This window comes from Xyrauchen texanus, chromosome 22 (genome assembly GCF_025860055.1).
Source record: "Xyrauchen texanus isolate HMW12.3.18 chromosome 22, RBS_HiC_50CHRs, whole genome shotgun sequence".
Taxonomy (NCBI): Eukaryota; Metazoa; Chordata; class Actinopteri; order Cypriniformes; family Catostomidae; genus Xyrauchen; species Xyrauchen texanus.
The window spans coordinates 40,868,527-40,887,599 of NC_068297.1; the positions used below are offsets into that span (position 1 = coordinate 40,868,527).

General features: G+C 37.2%; 1 protein-coding gene across 1 annotated transcript in view; it reads right to left on the reverse strand.

The window, feature by feature from the left end:
• Positions 1–457: 457 nt before the first annotated feature.
• LOC127662849 (dihydrolipoyllysine-residue succinyltransferase component of 2-oxoglutarate dehydrogenase complex, mitochondrial-like) overlaps positions 458–19,073 on the reverse strand; it is a 36,015-nt gene continuing 17,399 nt past the window's right edge. Inside the window, exons 10-15 of the mRNA XM_052154224.1 lie at positions 17,203–17,300; positions 10,823–10,953; positions 10,005–10,078; positions 6,791–6,874; positions 6,162–6,329; positions 458–2,462 (exon numbers count right to left, since the gene is read on the reverse strand). Of these exons, the coding sequence (XP_052010184.1) occupies positions 2,328–2,462; positions 6,162–6,329; positions 6,791–6,874; positions 10,005–10,078; positions 10,823–10,953; positions 17,203–17,300 (690 nt within the window). The 3' untranslated portion in view covers positions 458–2,327. The remainder of the gene's footprint in view (positions 2,463–6,161; positions 6,330–6,790; positions 6,875–10,004; positions 10,079–10,822; positions 10,954–17,202; positions 17,301–19,073) is intronic.

Below are 19,073 nucleotides of genomic sequence, written 5' to 3' on the forward strand. Positions count from 1 at the left end.
ATAAATACAAATATAAACAATATGGACATTTCTGGCATTTTTCTATGCTTTAATTTTTTGTTTCAATGTAATTGTACAATATCATAATAATGATTGAATGCTAGTTGAGTGTTGAATTCATATTAATCACATCAGGTTAATTGTGAAAATGCAATATTCAACACACACACACACACAATGAAAACACTTCAAGTATTGTTTTGTCCAGTACGGAGGCACTATTTTAGCAAGTTTTAGCAAACATTATGATGATACTGTACTTCCACAGACTCCTGATGAGATCTCTCATCATTGTGCTGTTAGCACCCTCTGCTGGTACAAGGAGAACAGCCTGCCGTAAAATCTATTAGAATTCTAGTTTCTGGAAAAATAATTTAAACTATAAAGTTCTCACATACCCAGTCATTGCAGAAATAGAACAGCATAAAACTGCTTGAGCTGAATTAAGGCTTTATTAGCATCCATCATGTTTCAAACATGCAAAATATCTCAATACCATGTCTTGATCTTGTGTGATTGCATCAAATAAACCATTCATGCCTTTAAAGACGACTTATAATGACAAACACAGATGTAATATGGTAGTTCAGGAGATGTATTTGCTATTCCAACAGCCAGAGCCAAGAAGCCCACCATAAAATGAAAAATCTCTCATCATTTATTCACCCTCATGTCATCCCAGGTGTGTTTAACTTTCTTCAGCTTAACACAAATGCTGATATTTACAAGAATGTCTCTGCTCTGCAGGTCCAGACAATGCAAGTGAATGGTGGCCAGGACTTTGAAGCTCCAAAAAGCAGATCAAGTCAGCATAAAAATTAACCCATTCGTCAGTGGTTAAATCAATGTCTTCTGAAGTGGTCCAATTGTTTTTGGGTGAGAACAGACCAAAATATAATTCATTTTTCACTATAAATCTTGAAAGTAGTCTCCTTGGCAATCATGATTTCAAAGCTCAATTACACTTCCTATTGTGCCATCTAGTGCCAGAGACTGTTTAGCTGAGATGGGTCACTTCTATTTAAATGAATGGGAGAAATTGTAATGCCCAACCAAGGACTTCCAGCTCCCAACGGTCAACAGATGTATAAAGGAAGTCCCGCTTTACTGTTAAAAGAGCCAATCACCTTTTAGACATCACTTGTCAACCAACATGCATGCACATACAAGATGGGGAAATTGTGTGTTTTAGCTTTTATGAGGTAAAGAAGCACAATTTATTATTCCAATATTATTACATTTTATTGCTGATTTGAAATATGTTCTTTGATCACAATCTTGATCAACCATTTAGGAGCTTTCTGTATTTTCCCCATTCAAGTAGATAGTAGCTGCACGGTCAGGACTGGAAATAAGCTCCTGGGAGCGCTCCAGACTGGGCCGACGGTGAACTGACTTGCTAGAAAGACTTTACTAGTGCTCTGCACAAGCATAGGAGAGCTTGAAGTCATGATCGTGCAAAGAGAGTGCAATGAAAAAGGAATTATATTTTGGTCTGTTCTCACCAAAACCGATTGGATTGCTCCAGAAGACATGGATTAAACCACTGCATTTGAAGTGTTTCAGACTAAAGGCCCTTTGATATTAATCCCTCATATCCCTTTATCTTGAACAAAAACCAGTTCCTTAAATATTCCAGGTACCATAAGCTCAAGAGTCGACAGCATTTGTGGCATAATGTTAATCAACACAAAAGTATTTGACTCGTCCCTCAGTTTGTAAAATAATAATAATAATAAAAATAATAGGCACGGACCATGAGCATTTCATTCATTTATTGTTTAAAATCTTTTTTCCTCCTTATATAGTTTTGGTTCTTTACACAGGGTAGACAGAATCTGTTCCTCTGGAGATGTGCGTGACATGTTGTGGGCTTGTTTACTAAAAAGTGTACAAAAACAAACACCTGAAACTGACACATTGGAACATAGCGTTTCTGGTTTTACAATGAAAATATTAAATAAGATATACTGTATATTACTCTAATTCATTTACCATTTAGAGAAAAACAATTGTATGGATTGTTTTTTCTGTGCGTTTAATTGTACATACAATAAAGCAATAAGGACAGCGAGAAGCATGTAGCGTAATAGCTTTCTCGCGAGGGCAACAAACGGTTATATTCTGAATCCCCGGCAGACATTATATCACAACTTAACTTGAGGCTAATCGATGCAAATCCAAACATACGTTTCATCCCCTTGTTTATCGACAGAATGCGAATGCAAATGCAGATGGGGGATGTTGTGTGGTTATAACCATTCTGTGCGAGATGAGAACTTTTGTGTGAGGAAAGAGGTGTCTGTTCGTTCATGTTCCACGTCTCTTCACATATCTAGCAGCAGCACTCGTGGGTCTTCCACCACGGACTTGATCTTTCGGAGGAAAATGACCGCCTCTCTGCCGTCAATCAAACGGTGGTCGTATGTCAGAGCCACGTACATCATCGGCCTGATCTCAACCTGAATGAACAGAGAACATGAGAGTTGGTGAAAAGCAGAAACAACTTTCAAATATGTATTTTTTACATGTCATTCGGGTTGCGTGATGCCACAGCAGAAATAAGTCAACCAGTAGAGACTTTGCTATACCGTTTGTATTGTTGTACAATGAAATTAATTAATATGGTGGCAAAATTATATTTTTGTCTACAAAACTAGTTTCAAACATTTCAGGATACGCCTTCAGATCAAAAGATTTTTAAGATCATGAGAAACATTTCAGTCAAGTGTTTCAAAACGTTTGACCAGTAGTGTGTATCTCTCAATCACCATTACATTGCATTCATGCCCACCACAAAACAAGTTTGAAAATTCTTACATATACATTTTACAAGATATATTTAAAGTGTGAACTAATATCTCTTGTGCATTTTCATATATACAGACTGCTACGTCATTATATATATGATGATGTCATCTTACAATAAGTTCATGAGACAGTTTCCCTTTTTTAAATATCAATATAGTGTTTGGTGCATTAAATCAGGGTTCCCACTGTTTACAAGTCACAATTTTCAAGGACATTTTATGTGCCCAGCAAATGTAATATTTAAGCAAAAACATGCGTCCGTTCAGATCAAGCTTTTATTTTTTGCCGTTTCTGTGTGTTTTTGATGGTAGTGTCTCTCCTCCAGATAAGCAGTATGCTCCATGGCCCAGTGTGCTTATTAATCTCTGTAAAACTGTGATTTCATTTAAATACATGGTCTGTATGTTCTGTGTATGTGCACTTCAGAGTGCACTCTGTCATCTCACTCACGAGTGATGATCATGACATGGCGTTTCATTTTAAAGTGTGCATCACTTGCAGATTATATATTTTTTCCATTAAATCACAGACTTTGCAGTTTATCACACTGGCATATTGCAATTAAAACATTTTAATTGTGCACTGAAACATAAATTTGTCCAAATTAAGCAAAAAAAATAAAACATTCTGTAAAATATTTACCTCAACCATTGATATTACTAATGCTTTTAAAGAATTCTAGATCCATCTATATCTAGATCTAAGAATGAATCTTGATCTCTATAGTTCCACCTCTTCATTTACTAATGAAGACATTAGAAACTTTGTGGAACAATTAGATCTCCCTAAACTGACGACTGAGCAAAACTATTTTCTTGATTCTGAGATTGAGCTTGGTGAGGTAATTAAGGCTCCGGGGCCAGATGGCTTTGCCACAGAGATTTTTAGATCTTATGCTACAGACTCCACTGTCCGTTTATACAGAACCATTTAAGAATGTAAAGCTTCCACCAACATGACAAGCCCGGATCTGTCCGATTCTTAAAAAGGACAAAGATCCAAGCGACTGTATAAGTTACCGTCCAATTTCTCTGATCCAGCTCGACATAAAAATAGTCAAAAATTCTGGTTACCTGATTAAGTAATGACATCTTTTATACATATAGATCAGGTGGGGTTTATTCGGGGCTTCAGCTCTTCTGATAACAATAAGCTTTTTAATATCATGTGGTCAGTAGCGAATGATCAGACTTGTCACTGCCATCTCACTTGATACTGAAAAGGTGTTTGATATGATAGAATGGGATTAGGAGCTAGGAAGCAAAGAAAAGAAAAGAAAAGAGGATGCAGTTTCAGAAACGAGAGGAACACAGAGGCTACAAGTAGGGATGCACTGAAATGTTTCGGCCGAAAATGAAATTTTTTGTTTTGGCTGAAAGAGGAAAAAAGGCCGAAAATATGAGCTGAAAATATATGCCTCCGCCCCTCTGTGCTCAGGTTTCACTCTCGATCGTTCTAGCCATAATCACGGCGCTACCAAGCAAAGGCCGATGTCAGCGGTGTGGAAATTCTTCAAAGCAGTACCGCCACTCCCTATACGCATACTACGCAGTCTGCGTAGGGCACCAACTCCCTAGGAGGGCACCATCTTACCCTAGGAGGGCACCAGAAAGTCCACCAGGTACCCTTCCTCGCACGTTACATGTTATTCAAGGACCCGAAAGCAGTTGCGGAACACAGACGATCGCTTCACGCTCATATCACGTGAACGCGACAATCCCCTTGACTACTGGTGCATGACGAAAGATCGCTTTCCATGGCTTGCACGGACTGCACACCGGTATTTATCTTCCCAAGCACCAGCACAGAGTGAGATTCAGTGCAGCATCTCATGTTCTTGATGAGAAGAGGAACCATCTCTCCAGCCAGAAAGCTGAGTAACTTTTATTCTTGAAGAGAAACCGGTCACATTTGCTGTATATAGCAATTCAAATATGTTTAGCCCTGCAAAACTATGTCCTTCACTTGAGGATGCATCTGTTGTTTACAGTTTGAGGATGGTTTTAGTTTTATTACTGATGTTTTGCACAATCATTTTATATTAAAGTATAAATATGTTTGTCTCTGCCGTTCTGTGTTCTGCCTGTTGTTTTCATTGAATCACTGTGTAGCATATTTCAACTTTTTATATTTGCAAGATGCTAGCCCAGAGCTGCTAAGTTCATTACTTGACTGCTGTTTTTCATATCATTGTAGTTGTCTAGAATGTTACATTATTTAGATAATTGGTTAAATTTGATTGTTAAAGAACTGAATAAAGAATCATATATTTAACAATGTTTTAATATATTCTCTGTCCAATTTTGGTGCGTTACTTTCAATAAAATGTGATAATTTTATTTAGTTTGTAGATTTTCAATTCAGATGAATTAATTTCATGAAAATAAAATGTATAATATTAATAAAATTATAAAAAATAATAACCATTTTACTATTTTCAGTTTTCGGCCAAGTGCATCCTGAATTTTCGGTCTCGGCCCATAATTTTCATTTCGGTGCATCAATAGCTACAAGAGTCCAAAATAAATAAAATCTCTGATGCAGTTTATTGTGCAACCAAAATAATAAAAAATAACAAGAAAAAAAGATTTGGTACATAACACGGGACTTTTATATATTAACAAGCCCAGAATACATTTACAGGACCTTGTTTGGGACTCTTATTTTGAAATGACAGACTTTGCTCCATTAGAATGCTCAAGTATTCACCAAATCAAGCTTTATATAGCCTATATTCCAGATTAAGGATATGTGTGTATATATATATATATATATATATATATATATATATATATATATTTTTTTTTTCACCAGATTAAATGTTTTATTATTATCTACAAGATGTGGAAATATGACAAATATACAGCAAATCACAAAAGTGACTGTTTTTATTTCACTTCTAGAGCCCGCTGTTATACTGTAGAATCCTCCAGCGCCGGCCACAGAAACATTTCCTCAAAAAAAATGTACTCAAAATTTTTTTATGTAATCGTGAAACATGAATAAAATCATGAACCCTCTCACATGAGATGAGGACTCATATCAGTAACATTATAATATCTGTTTTATTCTCCATGGAGAGGGTCCGCACATGGAGGGAGCCATTTTAGAATCACATGACCAGCTGAATACTACTCACTTAATCGCAGTAACTACCCTGTTATTGGACACTTCCACTCGTGTATCAATTTAATCATGACTGCACCTACAACTGAACAGCATTGATTTTGAATGATACAGCATCCACACCACTAGGTGTCACTGTAAGTCCAAGGCAACAAGAACTCTGATAACCTATAAGATACCACTACAATATATAAAATGACTGATAATGTGATATCAAATCTAACCTTCCCACCAACAGCCACAGGCCTGTCGAAAATGCCGTGCATGCCCAGAATAGCCGACTGTGGAGGGTTGATGATCGGCGTCCCGAACATGGATCCAAACACTCCTCCATTACTGATGGTAAACGTGCCGCCATCCATATCCTCCACTGCCAGCTCATTCTTACGAGCCTAAACAGAAGAAAAAAAGCAAGACATGAAAAAGTACAGACACTCCAAAATGTCTGATTTGGACAACAATTTAAATGTGTCTTTCTGCTAAAAGTTTAGGAACTCAAAGCTAAAAGCCATGAACTCAAAGCCACAAAACTAAAATTTTGCTGTTTTGTTCCATGGGTCTTCAAGGCTGATGCTTTAAATAAAATGTGCCAAGTGCTCTGATTAATAGTTTTTAAAAGGAACTGAGTCCATTTAAGGCAGGAACCGCAACATTTTTTACACTTGGTTTGATGTTTTCACTTCTGTTTCACCATTGACACCACTGCTGTTTTTTAGGTCATGTAACATTTATCTCAAATATTTCTGGTTAGCTGTGCCATTTACAATTAAATAACCGTATCGTTACACTGCAGATGCATCTACTTCTTGTTCCAGTAAGAGTAAATGTGAATCATTCCAGCCAAAGTGCTCACCTTTTCTCCCAGTTCATTAATGGTTTTCTCAATGTCAGTGAAGTTCATTCCCTCCACACTTCTGATCACCGGCACCACTAGACCCTGTGAGATGAGAACATGGTCAACACACAGTTACAAAATATAACTGCAAAATATATAACGCACTTCTTACTGATATAATTGACATCTTCTGTGTCAGAAATCACATTTCAAAAAACAAGCTGTGCAACGCGGTTATCTTTTCTCTTCATGCATGTGACACCTTAAAAGGGAATATTCTGGGTTCAATACAAGTTAAACTCAATCGACAGCATTTGTCAATGTTGACTGCCACAAACAATTATTTTATTATTTTGACCCTCCTATTCTTTAAAAAAAGCTAAAATCTGTGTTCCAATGAAGCACTTACAATGGAAGTCAATTTGGCCAATTTTTGAAAGGTTTAAACACAGAAATGTGAAGCTTTTTAATTAATTCTTCTGTTAAAATTAGTATTCTATTTGAGCAGTAAAGTTGTTTAAATCACTGTTTTAGGGTTTATGCGAAACATTGCCATGGCAACAACGTTGTAAAATTGGATATAACTTCATAAAGGTCAGTATGTGATTTAATCAAAGTAAAATCATGTTAACACACATCTTATGTCTATACTTTTGAAATGGTGAGTATTAAACACATCTTATGTCTATACTTTTGAAATGGTGAGTATTAAACACATCTTATGTCTATACTTTTGAAATGGTGAGTATTTTAATGTTTACAGATTAATCCCCATTGACTTCCATTGGAAGTGTGTGTGTGTGTGTGTACAGCGCTTCACTTATTCCACATTTTGTTATGTTACAGCCTTATTCCAAAATTGATTAAATTCATTATTTTCCTCCAAATTCTACAAACAATACCCCATAATGACAATGTGAAATAAGTTTGTTTGAAATCTTTGCAAATGTATTAAAAAATTTAAAATAAAATCACATGTACATAAGTATTCTCAGCCTTTGCTCAATACTTTGTTGAAGCACCTTTGGCACCAATTACAGCCTCAAGTCTTTGTGTATGATGCTACAAGCTTGGCACACCTATTTTTGGGCAGTCTCTCCCATTCTTCTTTGCAGGACCTCTCAAGCTCCATCAGGTTGGATGGGGAGCGTCGGTGTACAGCCATTTTGCAATTACCTTTTGAGGCTTTCCCTCCTTGTGGAGGGTGTCAATGATGGTTTTCTGCACAACTGTCAGGTCAGCAGTCTTCCCCATGATTGTGAATTCAACTGAACCAGACTGAGAGACCATTTAAAGGCTCAGGAACCCTTTGCAGGTGTTTAGCTGATTAGAGTGACACTTTGAGACTACAATACTGAACCTTTTCACAATATTCTAATTTTCTGAGATTCTGAATTTGGGGTTTTCATAAGCTGTAAGCCATAATCATCAAAATTATATCAAATAAAGGCTTGAAATATCTTACTTTGCTTGTAATGAGTCTATATAATATATTAGTTTCACCTTTTAAGTTGAATTACTGAAATTAATGAACTTTTGCACGATATTCTAATTTTTCGAGTTTCACCTGTAGTTTCTCATGGTCTGAGAGTCCTTCAGGTGCCTTTTGGCAAACTCCAGGTGGGCTGTCATGTGCCTTTTACTGAGGAGTGGCTTCCATCTGGCCACTCTACCATACAGGCCTGATTTGTGGAGTGCTGCAGAGATAATGCTTTTTCTTCTGGAAGGTTCTCTTCTCTCCACAGAGAAACACTGGATCTCTGTCAGAGTGACCTTCGGGTTCTTGGTCACCTCCCTGACTAAGGCCCTTCTCCCCCGATCGTTCAGTTTGGCCGTGCAGCCAGCTCTAGGAAGAGTCCTGGTGGTTCCAAATTTCTTCTATTTATGGATGGAGGCCACTGTACTCATTGGGACCTTCAATGTTGCAGAAATGTTCTGTTCCCTTCCCCAGATCTGTGCCTCGATATAATCCTGTCTCGGGGGTCTACACACAATTCCTTGGACTTCATGGCTTGGTTTGAGCTCTGACATGCACTGTTAACTGTGGGACCTTATATAGACAGGTGTGTGTCTTTCCAAATCATGTCCAATCAACTGCATTTACCACAGGTGGACTCCAATCAAGTTATAGAAACATCTCAAGGATGATCAGTGGAAACAGGATGCACCTGAGCTCAATTTTGAGTGTCATGGCAAAGGCTGTGAATACTTATGTACATAATCTTTTTCGTTTTTTTATTTGTAATAAATTTGCAGACTTCAAACACACTTACATTTATTTACATTTATGCATTTGGTAGACACTTTTATCCAAAGCGACTTACAGTGCAATTATTACAGGGACAATCCCCCCGGAGCAACCTGGAGTTAAGTGCCTTGCTCAAGGGCACAATGGTGGTGGCCGTGGGGTTCGAACCAGCGACCTTTCTGATTAACAGCCCTGTGCTTTAGCCACCATGCCACCACCACTTCTTTCACGTTGTCATTATGGGGTATTGTTTGTAGGATTTTGAGGAAAATAATGAATTTAATCAATTTTGGAATAAGGCTGTAACATAACAAAATGTGGAAAAAGTGAAGCGCTGTGAATACATTCCGGATTCACTGTAAGTGTCTCACTGGAACACAGATTTGTGCTTTGTTTTTTAAAGGAGGGGCAAGTCAAAATGTATTTTTGTGGTAATCAACATTATGCCACAAATGCTATCGATTGAGCTTAACTTGTCTCGAACCCAGACTACACTGGACGTTAGTGGCGACAGTAAACGGGTATTCAGTTCCATTCGCGCTAACGCTTTTACTGCCAACAACCTAAATAAACAGTTTAGAACATTTCGTTCAGCGTAGACAGGCTCAAGCCGTTGCGTCAAACGACCGATGTAGACAGGGTAATTCACGTTACTGTAATGCAAAAGATATTTCTAAAACAATTACTGCTACAGTAATGAGTAACCATGGAGAATAATGAGGATTAAAAAAAAAAAGTCAAAAGTAAATGTTAACTAGACACATTGCAGTCATGAGGATTTAGGCGGGGAAATGTGCTCAGTTGTCATAATTGAACAACACAAAAACTCTCAAAAACAGGCTTAATGTCCTTTATGCAAAACATTATTTCTTATTTTTCTTTTGATTTTGAGGTGACGTGACCATGGCATGTTTTTATGAGATTCACCCTTTCAGTAGCTCTATAAGAACATCATTAGAGGACAAGATCATCTGTAAAAATTACCTTTGGTGTAGCGACTGCCACACTGATATCCACATAATCCCGATACACAATCTCTTTGGTTGTATCATCAATGACTGGAAAGATAAAAATGAAGCTTTCTTAATAAATATATACATTTATGCTGCATCTATACTGATTTTAGTGTGGCAAAATGTATATTACTGTGCCCTGTTAACTTGATTTTTTCAAATGTTTTTGAATTAGATAATTCCATGTCTGACATCTTTTTATTTTATTTTGAATGGTGTGTAAAAGAAAAACTTTAATACATAAGTCACATTACAATTCAAATTAACACCAAAATGAGAAGAGACCATTTTTTTCCCATTTGTTTGACAAATAAATAAATAACCTTGCAAATTTTCTCAGCAAAAACTGTCAAACAAAAATGTTTTTTTCTGAAAGCAGGACGAGCAAGTTATTTTTAAATATCAGATGAAGAACATGAACCTGTGTGACTCTTCTTGCGAGCGACCGACTCTAGGCAAATATAGACACACTGGCTTGATGAAAGTGTGTTAAGCGTGGCATTGCATGTAGGCCAAGCCAATGAGGTTTGGAAAGAAACAGGCAGAAAGGTGACCTGTCAAACGTGTTCTTTAGACTTGAAACAGATGACCACAGAACCACACGCTCAAATGTGGCTTCATCTGAAGTGGTGACACATTAAGAGCTGAACTAGCTTGAGTGTGTGTACATTTTTGAAAATGGCAAAACAAGCTGAGAATCTAACTAGTGAGTACATTAACAGCACTCCTCACCAGTGTCGGGTGTAATCTGATTACAAAGTAAAGCAATGTGTGTTTAGAGGCACGTACCAGCATTAACAGCAGGCTGATCTGTCAGAGCGTAGGCAGCAGCTTTAACAAACACTGACATGAAGCCCAGTTTAATGCCATGTTTCTTCAGGAAAGCATCTTTATATTGTTTCCTCATCTCTGTTATGTTGCTGTCATAGAGAAAAAAGGACAATATTAACATGTAATACAACCACAAACAGCTGTTGTAAAGGATAACGGGTAGTTGACATGAAATCATTTTGGGAAACATTACTCTTTTAAAAATACAATTCCAGCGGCAGCACATCTGGATTCTATTGGCACTAGAACAATGCAGTTATCTCACCATTTGGTTTGATGTTTTGATATCTACAATATATCAATATATAGGGGTGTAAAAATATTGTATCGTATCATACAACACAAATACATTATAATGTAATTAAAACCAAGCAGTGCAACATTGAGAGTCTTCCTCTAGCATTGGCAGTAACAAATTTTGTTTCTTCAGTATTTGTAGATAATTTCTTCACATGTTTCTATGGTATACTGGAAAACAATGATAAGAGTTTCATGAGTTTTAAAGGCTTTTATTGGCAAAAACACTCAATATATGCAAAGAGTCAATATTTTCATTGTTGGCCCTTGTTCTTCATAACCTCTGCAATTCGCTCTGGCATGCTGGATATCAGCTTCTGGGATTAGTGAAATGATGTTAGCTGCTCATTTGTGCTCTGTGGGGGCCATGACATCTGTTGCAGGGCTCCCTGTTCTTCAATTCTAATCTTTTCTATTTGCAAAAGTAATGTTTGGGAGTCTAACATTTACATTTCCTAAAGTTGACAGAAAAGCAGAAGATATAAATAACCATTTTAAGACAAATGTTTTGTGAAACATCTTATGTGCCTAAGACTTTTGCACAGTATTGTATGTACGTGTATTTATGTATATGTGTGTAATATATATATATATATATATATATATATATATATATATATATATATATATATATAATACACACACACAAACACACATTACATATATATTAGGGCTGTCGATTTAACGAGTTAATTACAGAATTAATTAAATATAACAGTATTAACAGAGTTCACATTAATTTTTCCCTAAAATGGTAATGTCTCTTTAAGAATTGCAGTTGTTTAACATGCATCTTAACAAGCGCACATTAACAAGAAAGCAGTCAATAAGTACAAAAGAGGCCATACTCAAAATACGATGCAAGATATTTTGTCATTGTGAAGACTCGCTAGCCAATTCAGTGAAATAATGGTCAGGAAGTGTGCCTCTGTTCCGAGAGTTCTTATTACCGTAATAAGCTTAGTAGGTGCGCACCACTGTTTCTGAACCGTGCATCTGCAAACTGCGGTTACACCAACCGCTGACTGGCGATGCCTTAACGATTGTGTTTTTAAACTGCCGTGTTAAGTTGAAAATAGTTTGAAAACCCTGCGTTCTGTTACATTCAGCTGTGCTCCATCTAGATGTTTGGAAGATTTCACCAGGTGTGTGCGTGTGTGTTGTACTTATATTTTATTATCATAAACTTGTAGAATAAATGTTAGCATTGCAGCATTGTTTATCAGTTTGGTAACTATGAGACATCTCTGTTGACAATCAAGGTCCCGCTCAAAATCACAACATAATAAAATCTCAAAATTTAAAATAAGGCACACAGATCACCATCATTGTTATTGCATCTGCTCTAATAAAACCCATTTGCCCTGCAGCTGCTGTTGGTAGATCTGAGGTTTTCTCAAAAGAACTGCACAAACAATAAGACAATATACTGTATACACTCACCTAAAGGATTATTAGGAACACCTGTTCAATTTCTCATTAATGCAATTATCTAATCAACCAATCACATGGCAGTTGCTTCAATGCATTTAGGGGTGTGGTCCTGGTCAAGACAATCTCCTGAACTCCAAACTGAATGACAGAATGGGAAAGAAAGGTGATTTAAGCCATTTTGAGCGTGGCATGGTTGTTGGTGCCAGACGGGCTGGTCTGAGTATTTCACAATCTGCTCAGTTACTGGGATTTTCACGCACAACCATTTCTAGGGTTTACAAAGAATGGTGTGAAAAGGGAAAAACATCCAGTATGCGGCAGTCCTGTGGGCGAAAATGCCTTGTTGATGCTAGAGGTCAGAGGAGAATGGGCCGACTGATTCAAGCTGATAGAAGAGCAACTTTGCCTGAAATAACCACTCGTTACAACCGAGGTATGCAGCAAAGCATTTGTGAAGCCACAACACGCGCAACCTTGAGGCGGATGGGCTACAACAGCAGAAGACCCCACCGGGTACCACTCATCTCCACTACAAATAGGAAAAAGAGGCTACAATTTGCAAGAGCTCATCAAAATTGGACAGTTGAAGACTGGAAAAATGTTACCTGGTCTGATGAGTCTCGATTTCTGTTGAGACATTCAGATGGTAGAGTCAGAATTTGGCGTAAACAGAATGAGAACATGGATCCGTCATGCCTTGTTACCACTGTGCAGGCTGCTGGTGGTGGTGTAATGGTGTGGGGGATGTTTTCTTGGCACACTTTAGGCCCCTTAGTGCCAATTGGGCATCGTTTAAATGCCACGGCCTACCTGAGCATTGTTTCTGACCATGTGGATCCCTTTATGGCCACCATGTACCCATCCTCTGATGGCTACTTCCAGCAGGATAATGCACCATGTCACAAAGCTCGAATCATTTCAAATTGGTTTCTTGAACATGACAATGAGTTCACTGTACTAAAATGACCCCCACAGTCACCAGATCTCAACCCAATAGAGCATCTTTGGGATGTGGTGGAACGGGAGCTTCGTGCCCTGGATGTGCATCCCACAAATCTCCATCAACTGCAAGATGCTATCCTATCATTATGGGCCAACATTTCTAAAGAATGCTTTCAGCACCTTGTTGAATCAATGCCACGTAGAATTAAGGCAGTTCTGAAGGCGAAAGGGGGTCAAACACAGTATTAGTATGGTGTTCCTAATAATCCTTTAGGTGAGTGTATATACACAATACATATAAAATGTGTACTGGCATTTATTTTAAATGCAGTAACTTCATCAAAACCAGCAATTATTACATTTAAATATTGAATATGTCCAAAATATTTACTGTATGTGGGTTAATAATATAAACAGCAAAAGATGTTGCATGTCTGAATGTAGTTTTTAATCTTTATATGCCCAATTTCTCATGCTTTAGAAGTATGTTGAATGGGAGGACTTGTATTCGTCAACCCGTTACATGTTGAAAAGGGTTAAAGCCATTTAGTTGATAAAGAACCTATATTTCTTCACTCTAAACCACCAAAAAAATAACGAAGCTCAAGGACGTTATGAGTCAACTAACCAAATGCAAAATATTCACACAATAACCTGTCATCAATGTGAAGATATCCAATTTGCAATAACTTGTTTTGAGTGGTTTGTGGCATTCAAGGTAACTTTCCTTTCTAGAACACAAATCTTCCATCAAGTATGCTGTTGACTGCTCATGTTTTGAGACTATAGATGAAAAAGGCTGGGCTGTAGCTCTTGGTAATTCTCTATTTTCCTGTCTCTAACTCTGTTTTGCCTCTCTGGTTTCTCTGCTAACAGAATTAATGCTGTCCCAAGACACAAGCTCTTATAGAAAGGAGAGAAGACGCGATAAAAATCTTCACTTTCAAAACGCTTTAAATCTTATTGGGTCGTCATAATAGGCCATAACGTTCCACGCGGCTCACACGCCGCTCTCAGAGGATGTCCGGTGCAGATGCTTGCAAGCCGTCAACCGAGCACGCTCCTTCCTCTACAAGCCGTTTGGCCCAGCGGAGTCTTCCTCCCACCCCATCAATGGCAACGAGATTAGAGTGGGTGAAAGGCAATATGGCCATTTGTGCTGGGGAGACGTCCTGTAAGTGTCCTCTTCAGAGGTGAGGGAGGGAGATCATGGACATTAACGTTTCTTTGTAAATTAATAAAGTGCATTTTACCCTTCTTATCTTTGTTTTTACCAACATTAGGACCAAATATTTACATTCCATGCTTTAAGTGGGTATTCGGTTTCACAACTCTCTTCCTGTAGACCAGATTCAGATCTATAACCATTTGGATGGGCATTGCGGAGCTGATAATCAGGTTTGGACAATAAGCGAAATTTTCACTGGCCGTCATCAGACTTTACAATATGTCAGTGTTTTCTACTGTACAGTACCAGAATCTTGTATTAAAAACCTTTTGATATAAAAGCTTTTGTTTGAATGGTTGAAAATAGTGAACAATCGTGCTGCAAATGAATCTCTTTACAAAACTAAAATTATTAGAAAAATGTATTTCTTTTTAAAAGGAACTAATTGGATCAGATAATGAAGCAAAAGCGGTCATTACTGTGTCCAGCGAACATGGGAACTCCAGACTTATGAAGCTAGGTTTTAGACAAAAAGATCTGAATTAGAATTTGGTAAATTTGAATTTTAGACGTGGTATTTAAAATAAAATTTTCCATGGCGCATTTGGTAAATGGTAAATGGTCTGCACTTATATAGCGCTTTTTTATTAACCTGTCTGTCTTGAAGTCCTGATGGCAAAAATCAGGAGCCTCCATCTCGCTCTCAACAATGTGTGTGCGTAACGTGGACAGGACATTATTGATAACATGAACCCCGATGAAATTTTAACCTCCCTCGCCTTTTTATTTTTTAACAGATTTACACAAAAACCAGAATTCCGGATTATTCCGGAAGAATCACATTCCTGAAATTTTGTCATTAATCTAGCTCTACTGTATACAGACTAGGGATGTCAAAAGTACCGGTACATCGGTACCAAGTCGATACTCAAATAAAAAAAGATGTCACAATACCATTGTTTCTGCAGTACCAAGCACCGACTCAATTCAAAATCCACACACTGTCTGACTGACACAACTGCTTCCAAATGCTCACATACAAATTTGACATTCACACAATTTATGCCAAATTAATCAAATTAAATTAATGTCAATCGTGAAAGGCTGCAATCTTAGTCTACGCGAGCTGTGTGCTTTAAAGTGAATGTGTGAAGCCGACCGCTCATACACTGGACACTCCACTGACATTGGGAATCAAGCAAGCACATGTAGACCATCCTGTATATTTATATACAGTAAATAAATCACAGTATTTATGCTTTAATGATCACACTGGGACATGTAGCAAACTGCGCACTTCCATCAAAAACACACGTCAAAATAAAAGCTAGACACCTGAAATTTAAATGTGACCGCAATATATTACAACTGAATAGTGAAATTTTATATTTACTGTAGTAGTTGTAATAATAATAAAAAATTAAGCAATATATCAGAAGCAAGAGTTTTGTTGTACTGAATAAATGTTTGGTAAAAATGCAGTGATATGTTGAGAAGTAATTAAGGGCCAAGCAACAAAGGTGTGGAGGCACCTATAGTGTTTGCTAGTTTTCTTTTTATTGCTAGCATACACAGTCTCATTTTCATATTTCCGCCATATTGGGAATCAGCCAATTTTTATTTTGTAGTAAAATGCTGTACTTTACAAATGCATTGCCAGATCATTACGAAACTTTATATGCATCATCGGCAAAATGCCTTGAGGGTTTGGGGTAAGTGCCACCTTGTGGTCGAAACAAAATGTATAAAAATAACAAAATGTGTAAAAACGATTATAACATGTGACGGCACTCATTCCTTGGGTCATGCTGCGTACGTGGATACCAAATTTGACATAATCGGCCATACTTTCAGTCCACCATTTTGAATTGAAATACTACCTTTTCTAACTCCGCCTATACAGAGAGTTCAATTTGCACATAATTTGTTGTATATTATCTAGGGACACTTATGACAAAAAATATATTAAAAACTTTTCGATACATGAAACGGTTCTCGAATAGCTCACAAACAAATTAGATGGTAAGTCACCAAAAAGCATCTGAGGCTGTATCTTAGCAATGCTTTGCCGTATTTACTTGAAATTTGTGTGTCACTTTTACGATATCCTTAAAAACTCTAAATAAAATAAACTATCTACTTAAAAATATTTAAGAACCAAAAAAATGTCACTGGTTTCTTTGCAGACTACTGAAATTAGGTATTGTGGCAACACTAGTGTGGACTACAAGTACTATCAAAAAATAAGACTTTTTTTATTTTTGGTCACTAGGGTTGCAACGGTATGAGAGCAATTGTACATGGTATGATAACCATCAAACCGTGGTATACCGTGAAACCCTATTGGTCACTACATTATTCCCATACTTCCATTTGTGTACGTTTTGGCACATTTTTGACTGGTAGTGTATTAAACATAAATGTAAAAAAGACTCTAGTTTGATTATAGAAACGATATTGCTGTAACGTTGAATTGTTCGTTATTAAAGGAACACACCTCATGTCCACTTCATTGAAGGTTGTCAACATGGCGCAGGTGCTCTGAGCTTCCTTCAGTCTCTGAGCGATTCTCAGCCTCATGCGGTTCATTTTCACCTGCAACAATAAACCAAGTGAAATAAAGCTATGGCGATGATAACAATAGTTAAAACTAGAGTGCATGTCATATATTATGTAATATCTCAAGTTGCAATTTCATACTGAAAACCAACAAATACAAGCAATTGTGAACAAAAACATTTTAGGTCTCCAACGACTGATCAACATTTGTTGCAAATCATTATTGATTTATTGATCTCAATCAATCCAGTTTTATGCATGATCGTGACAGCGCAAGTGAATTCAGGTTTCATTTGGTTTCTCATTTCACGTGTAAGCCTATTTAAAGTCAAAACTAAACACTGTCTACAACACATTTTCCAAGTGAAACATAATATTTAATGAGAAAAAAACTAATTTGGGTGGTATTTGATGGTGTGTCACTATATGACTATTGAAATATAAGAGTGCTTCTGTGACGTCAGCCAAAAAGAAAAGCCATTTTCGAGGTGGGATACACAAGTTATTACATTTAGATAAAAGAAAACATTTTTATTTGGAATAATGTGCACTAATGAATCGTACCCAACAAGACCTGGAATATGTATTAGTAAACTAAAACAGGTCAATTTTTAATCTATTTCTTGTTGCCATGTAGCATACGGGTAAATAAATTTGGACCAGAGGAAGCATTTTACAGTTGAAGACAAAATAATTAGCCCCCCTATGAAATTTTAATTATTTTTCAAATATTTCCCAAGTGATGTTTAATAGAGCAAGGGGTTTTTAACACAGTATTTCTTATTATATTTGTAATGCTAGAGAAAGCATTATTTATTTCAATTTGCCTGGAATAAAATAATTAAAAAAAAACTTTAAAAAAAAACTGCTAAGGTCAATATTATTAGCGCCCTTAAAAAATGACCTGTTTGATTGTCTACGGAACCAACCACTATTATCCATTGACTTGCCTACTTAACCTAATTAACCTAATTAATCCCCCAAGGCTTTAAATTGCACTTCAAACGGAGGATTAGTATCTTGCAAAACAACTAGTGAAGTAAAATAAAACTGTCATAATGTCAAAGACAAAATAAATATGTTTAGACTTAAGAAAAAGGATCGTTAATGTTCACAAAGCAGGAGAAGGATATACACGTTTATCAAAGCGTTTTCATGTGTCAAGAACTGCCGTGATAAGTATTATCAAGAAGTTTGAAGAGACCCACACAGTGAAGAACAAGACTGGCAGAGGCAGGAAGATTTCAAAAACCTTGGAAAGAAAACTGGTGAGGTTTCTAAAGACCCAAGAACAACTGCCAAGACACTAGTGAATGATTTAGCCAAGTCTGGGATTGATGTCTCAACGAAGACAGTCACTAGAGCCCTGCACAGGAATGGACTGCGAGGTTGCAGACCAAGAAAAACTCAACTTCTGAAGAAGCGACACCTCCAAGCTAGACTGAAGTTGGCCAAGGACAACCTAGAGAAAAATGATGCATAATGGAAACGTGTCCTTTGGTCAGATGAGACAAAACTAGAGCTCTTTGGCCAAAGAGATGTTGGCTATGTTTGGAGAATGAAGGAGAGGCTCTCAACCCAAAGAACACCGTTCCCACAGTGAAACATGGTGGTGGGAGTATAATGCTGTGGGGATGTTTCAGTGCATCTGCAACTAGGAATCTCATCAGTGTCAAAGGAATCATGAAAAAGGAAGACTACGAGAAGATTTTGAAAGACAACCTCAGGCAATTTGCAACAAAACTTGGTTTGGATTGACATTTCGTCTTCCAGCATGATAACGACCAAAGCATACATCACTTCTGGTGA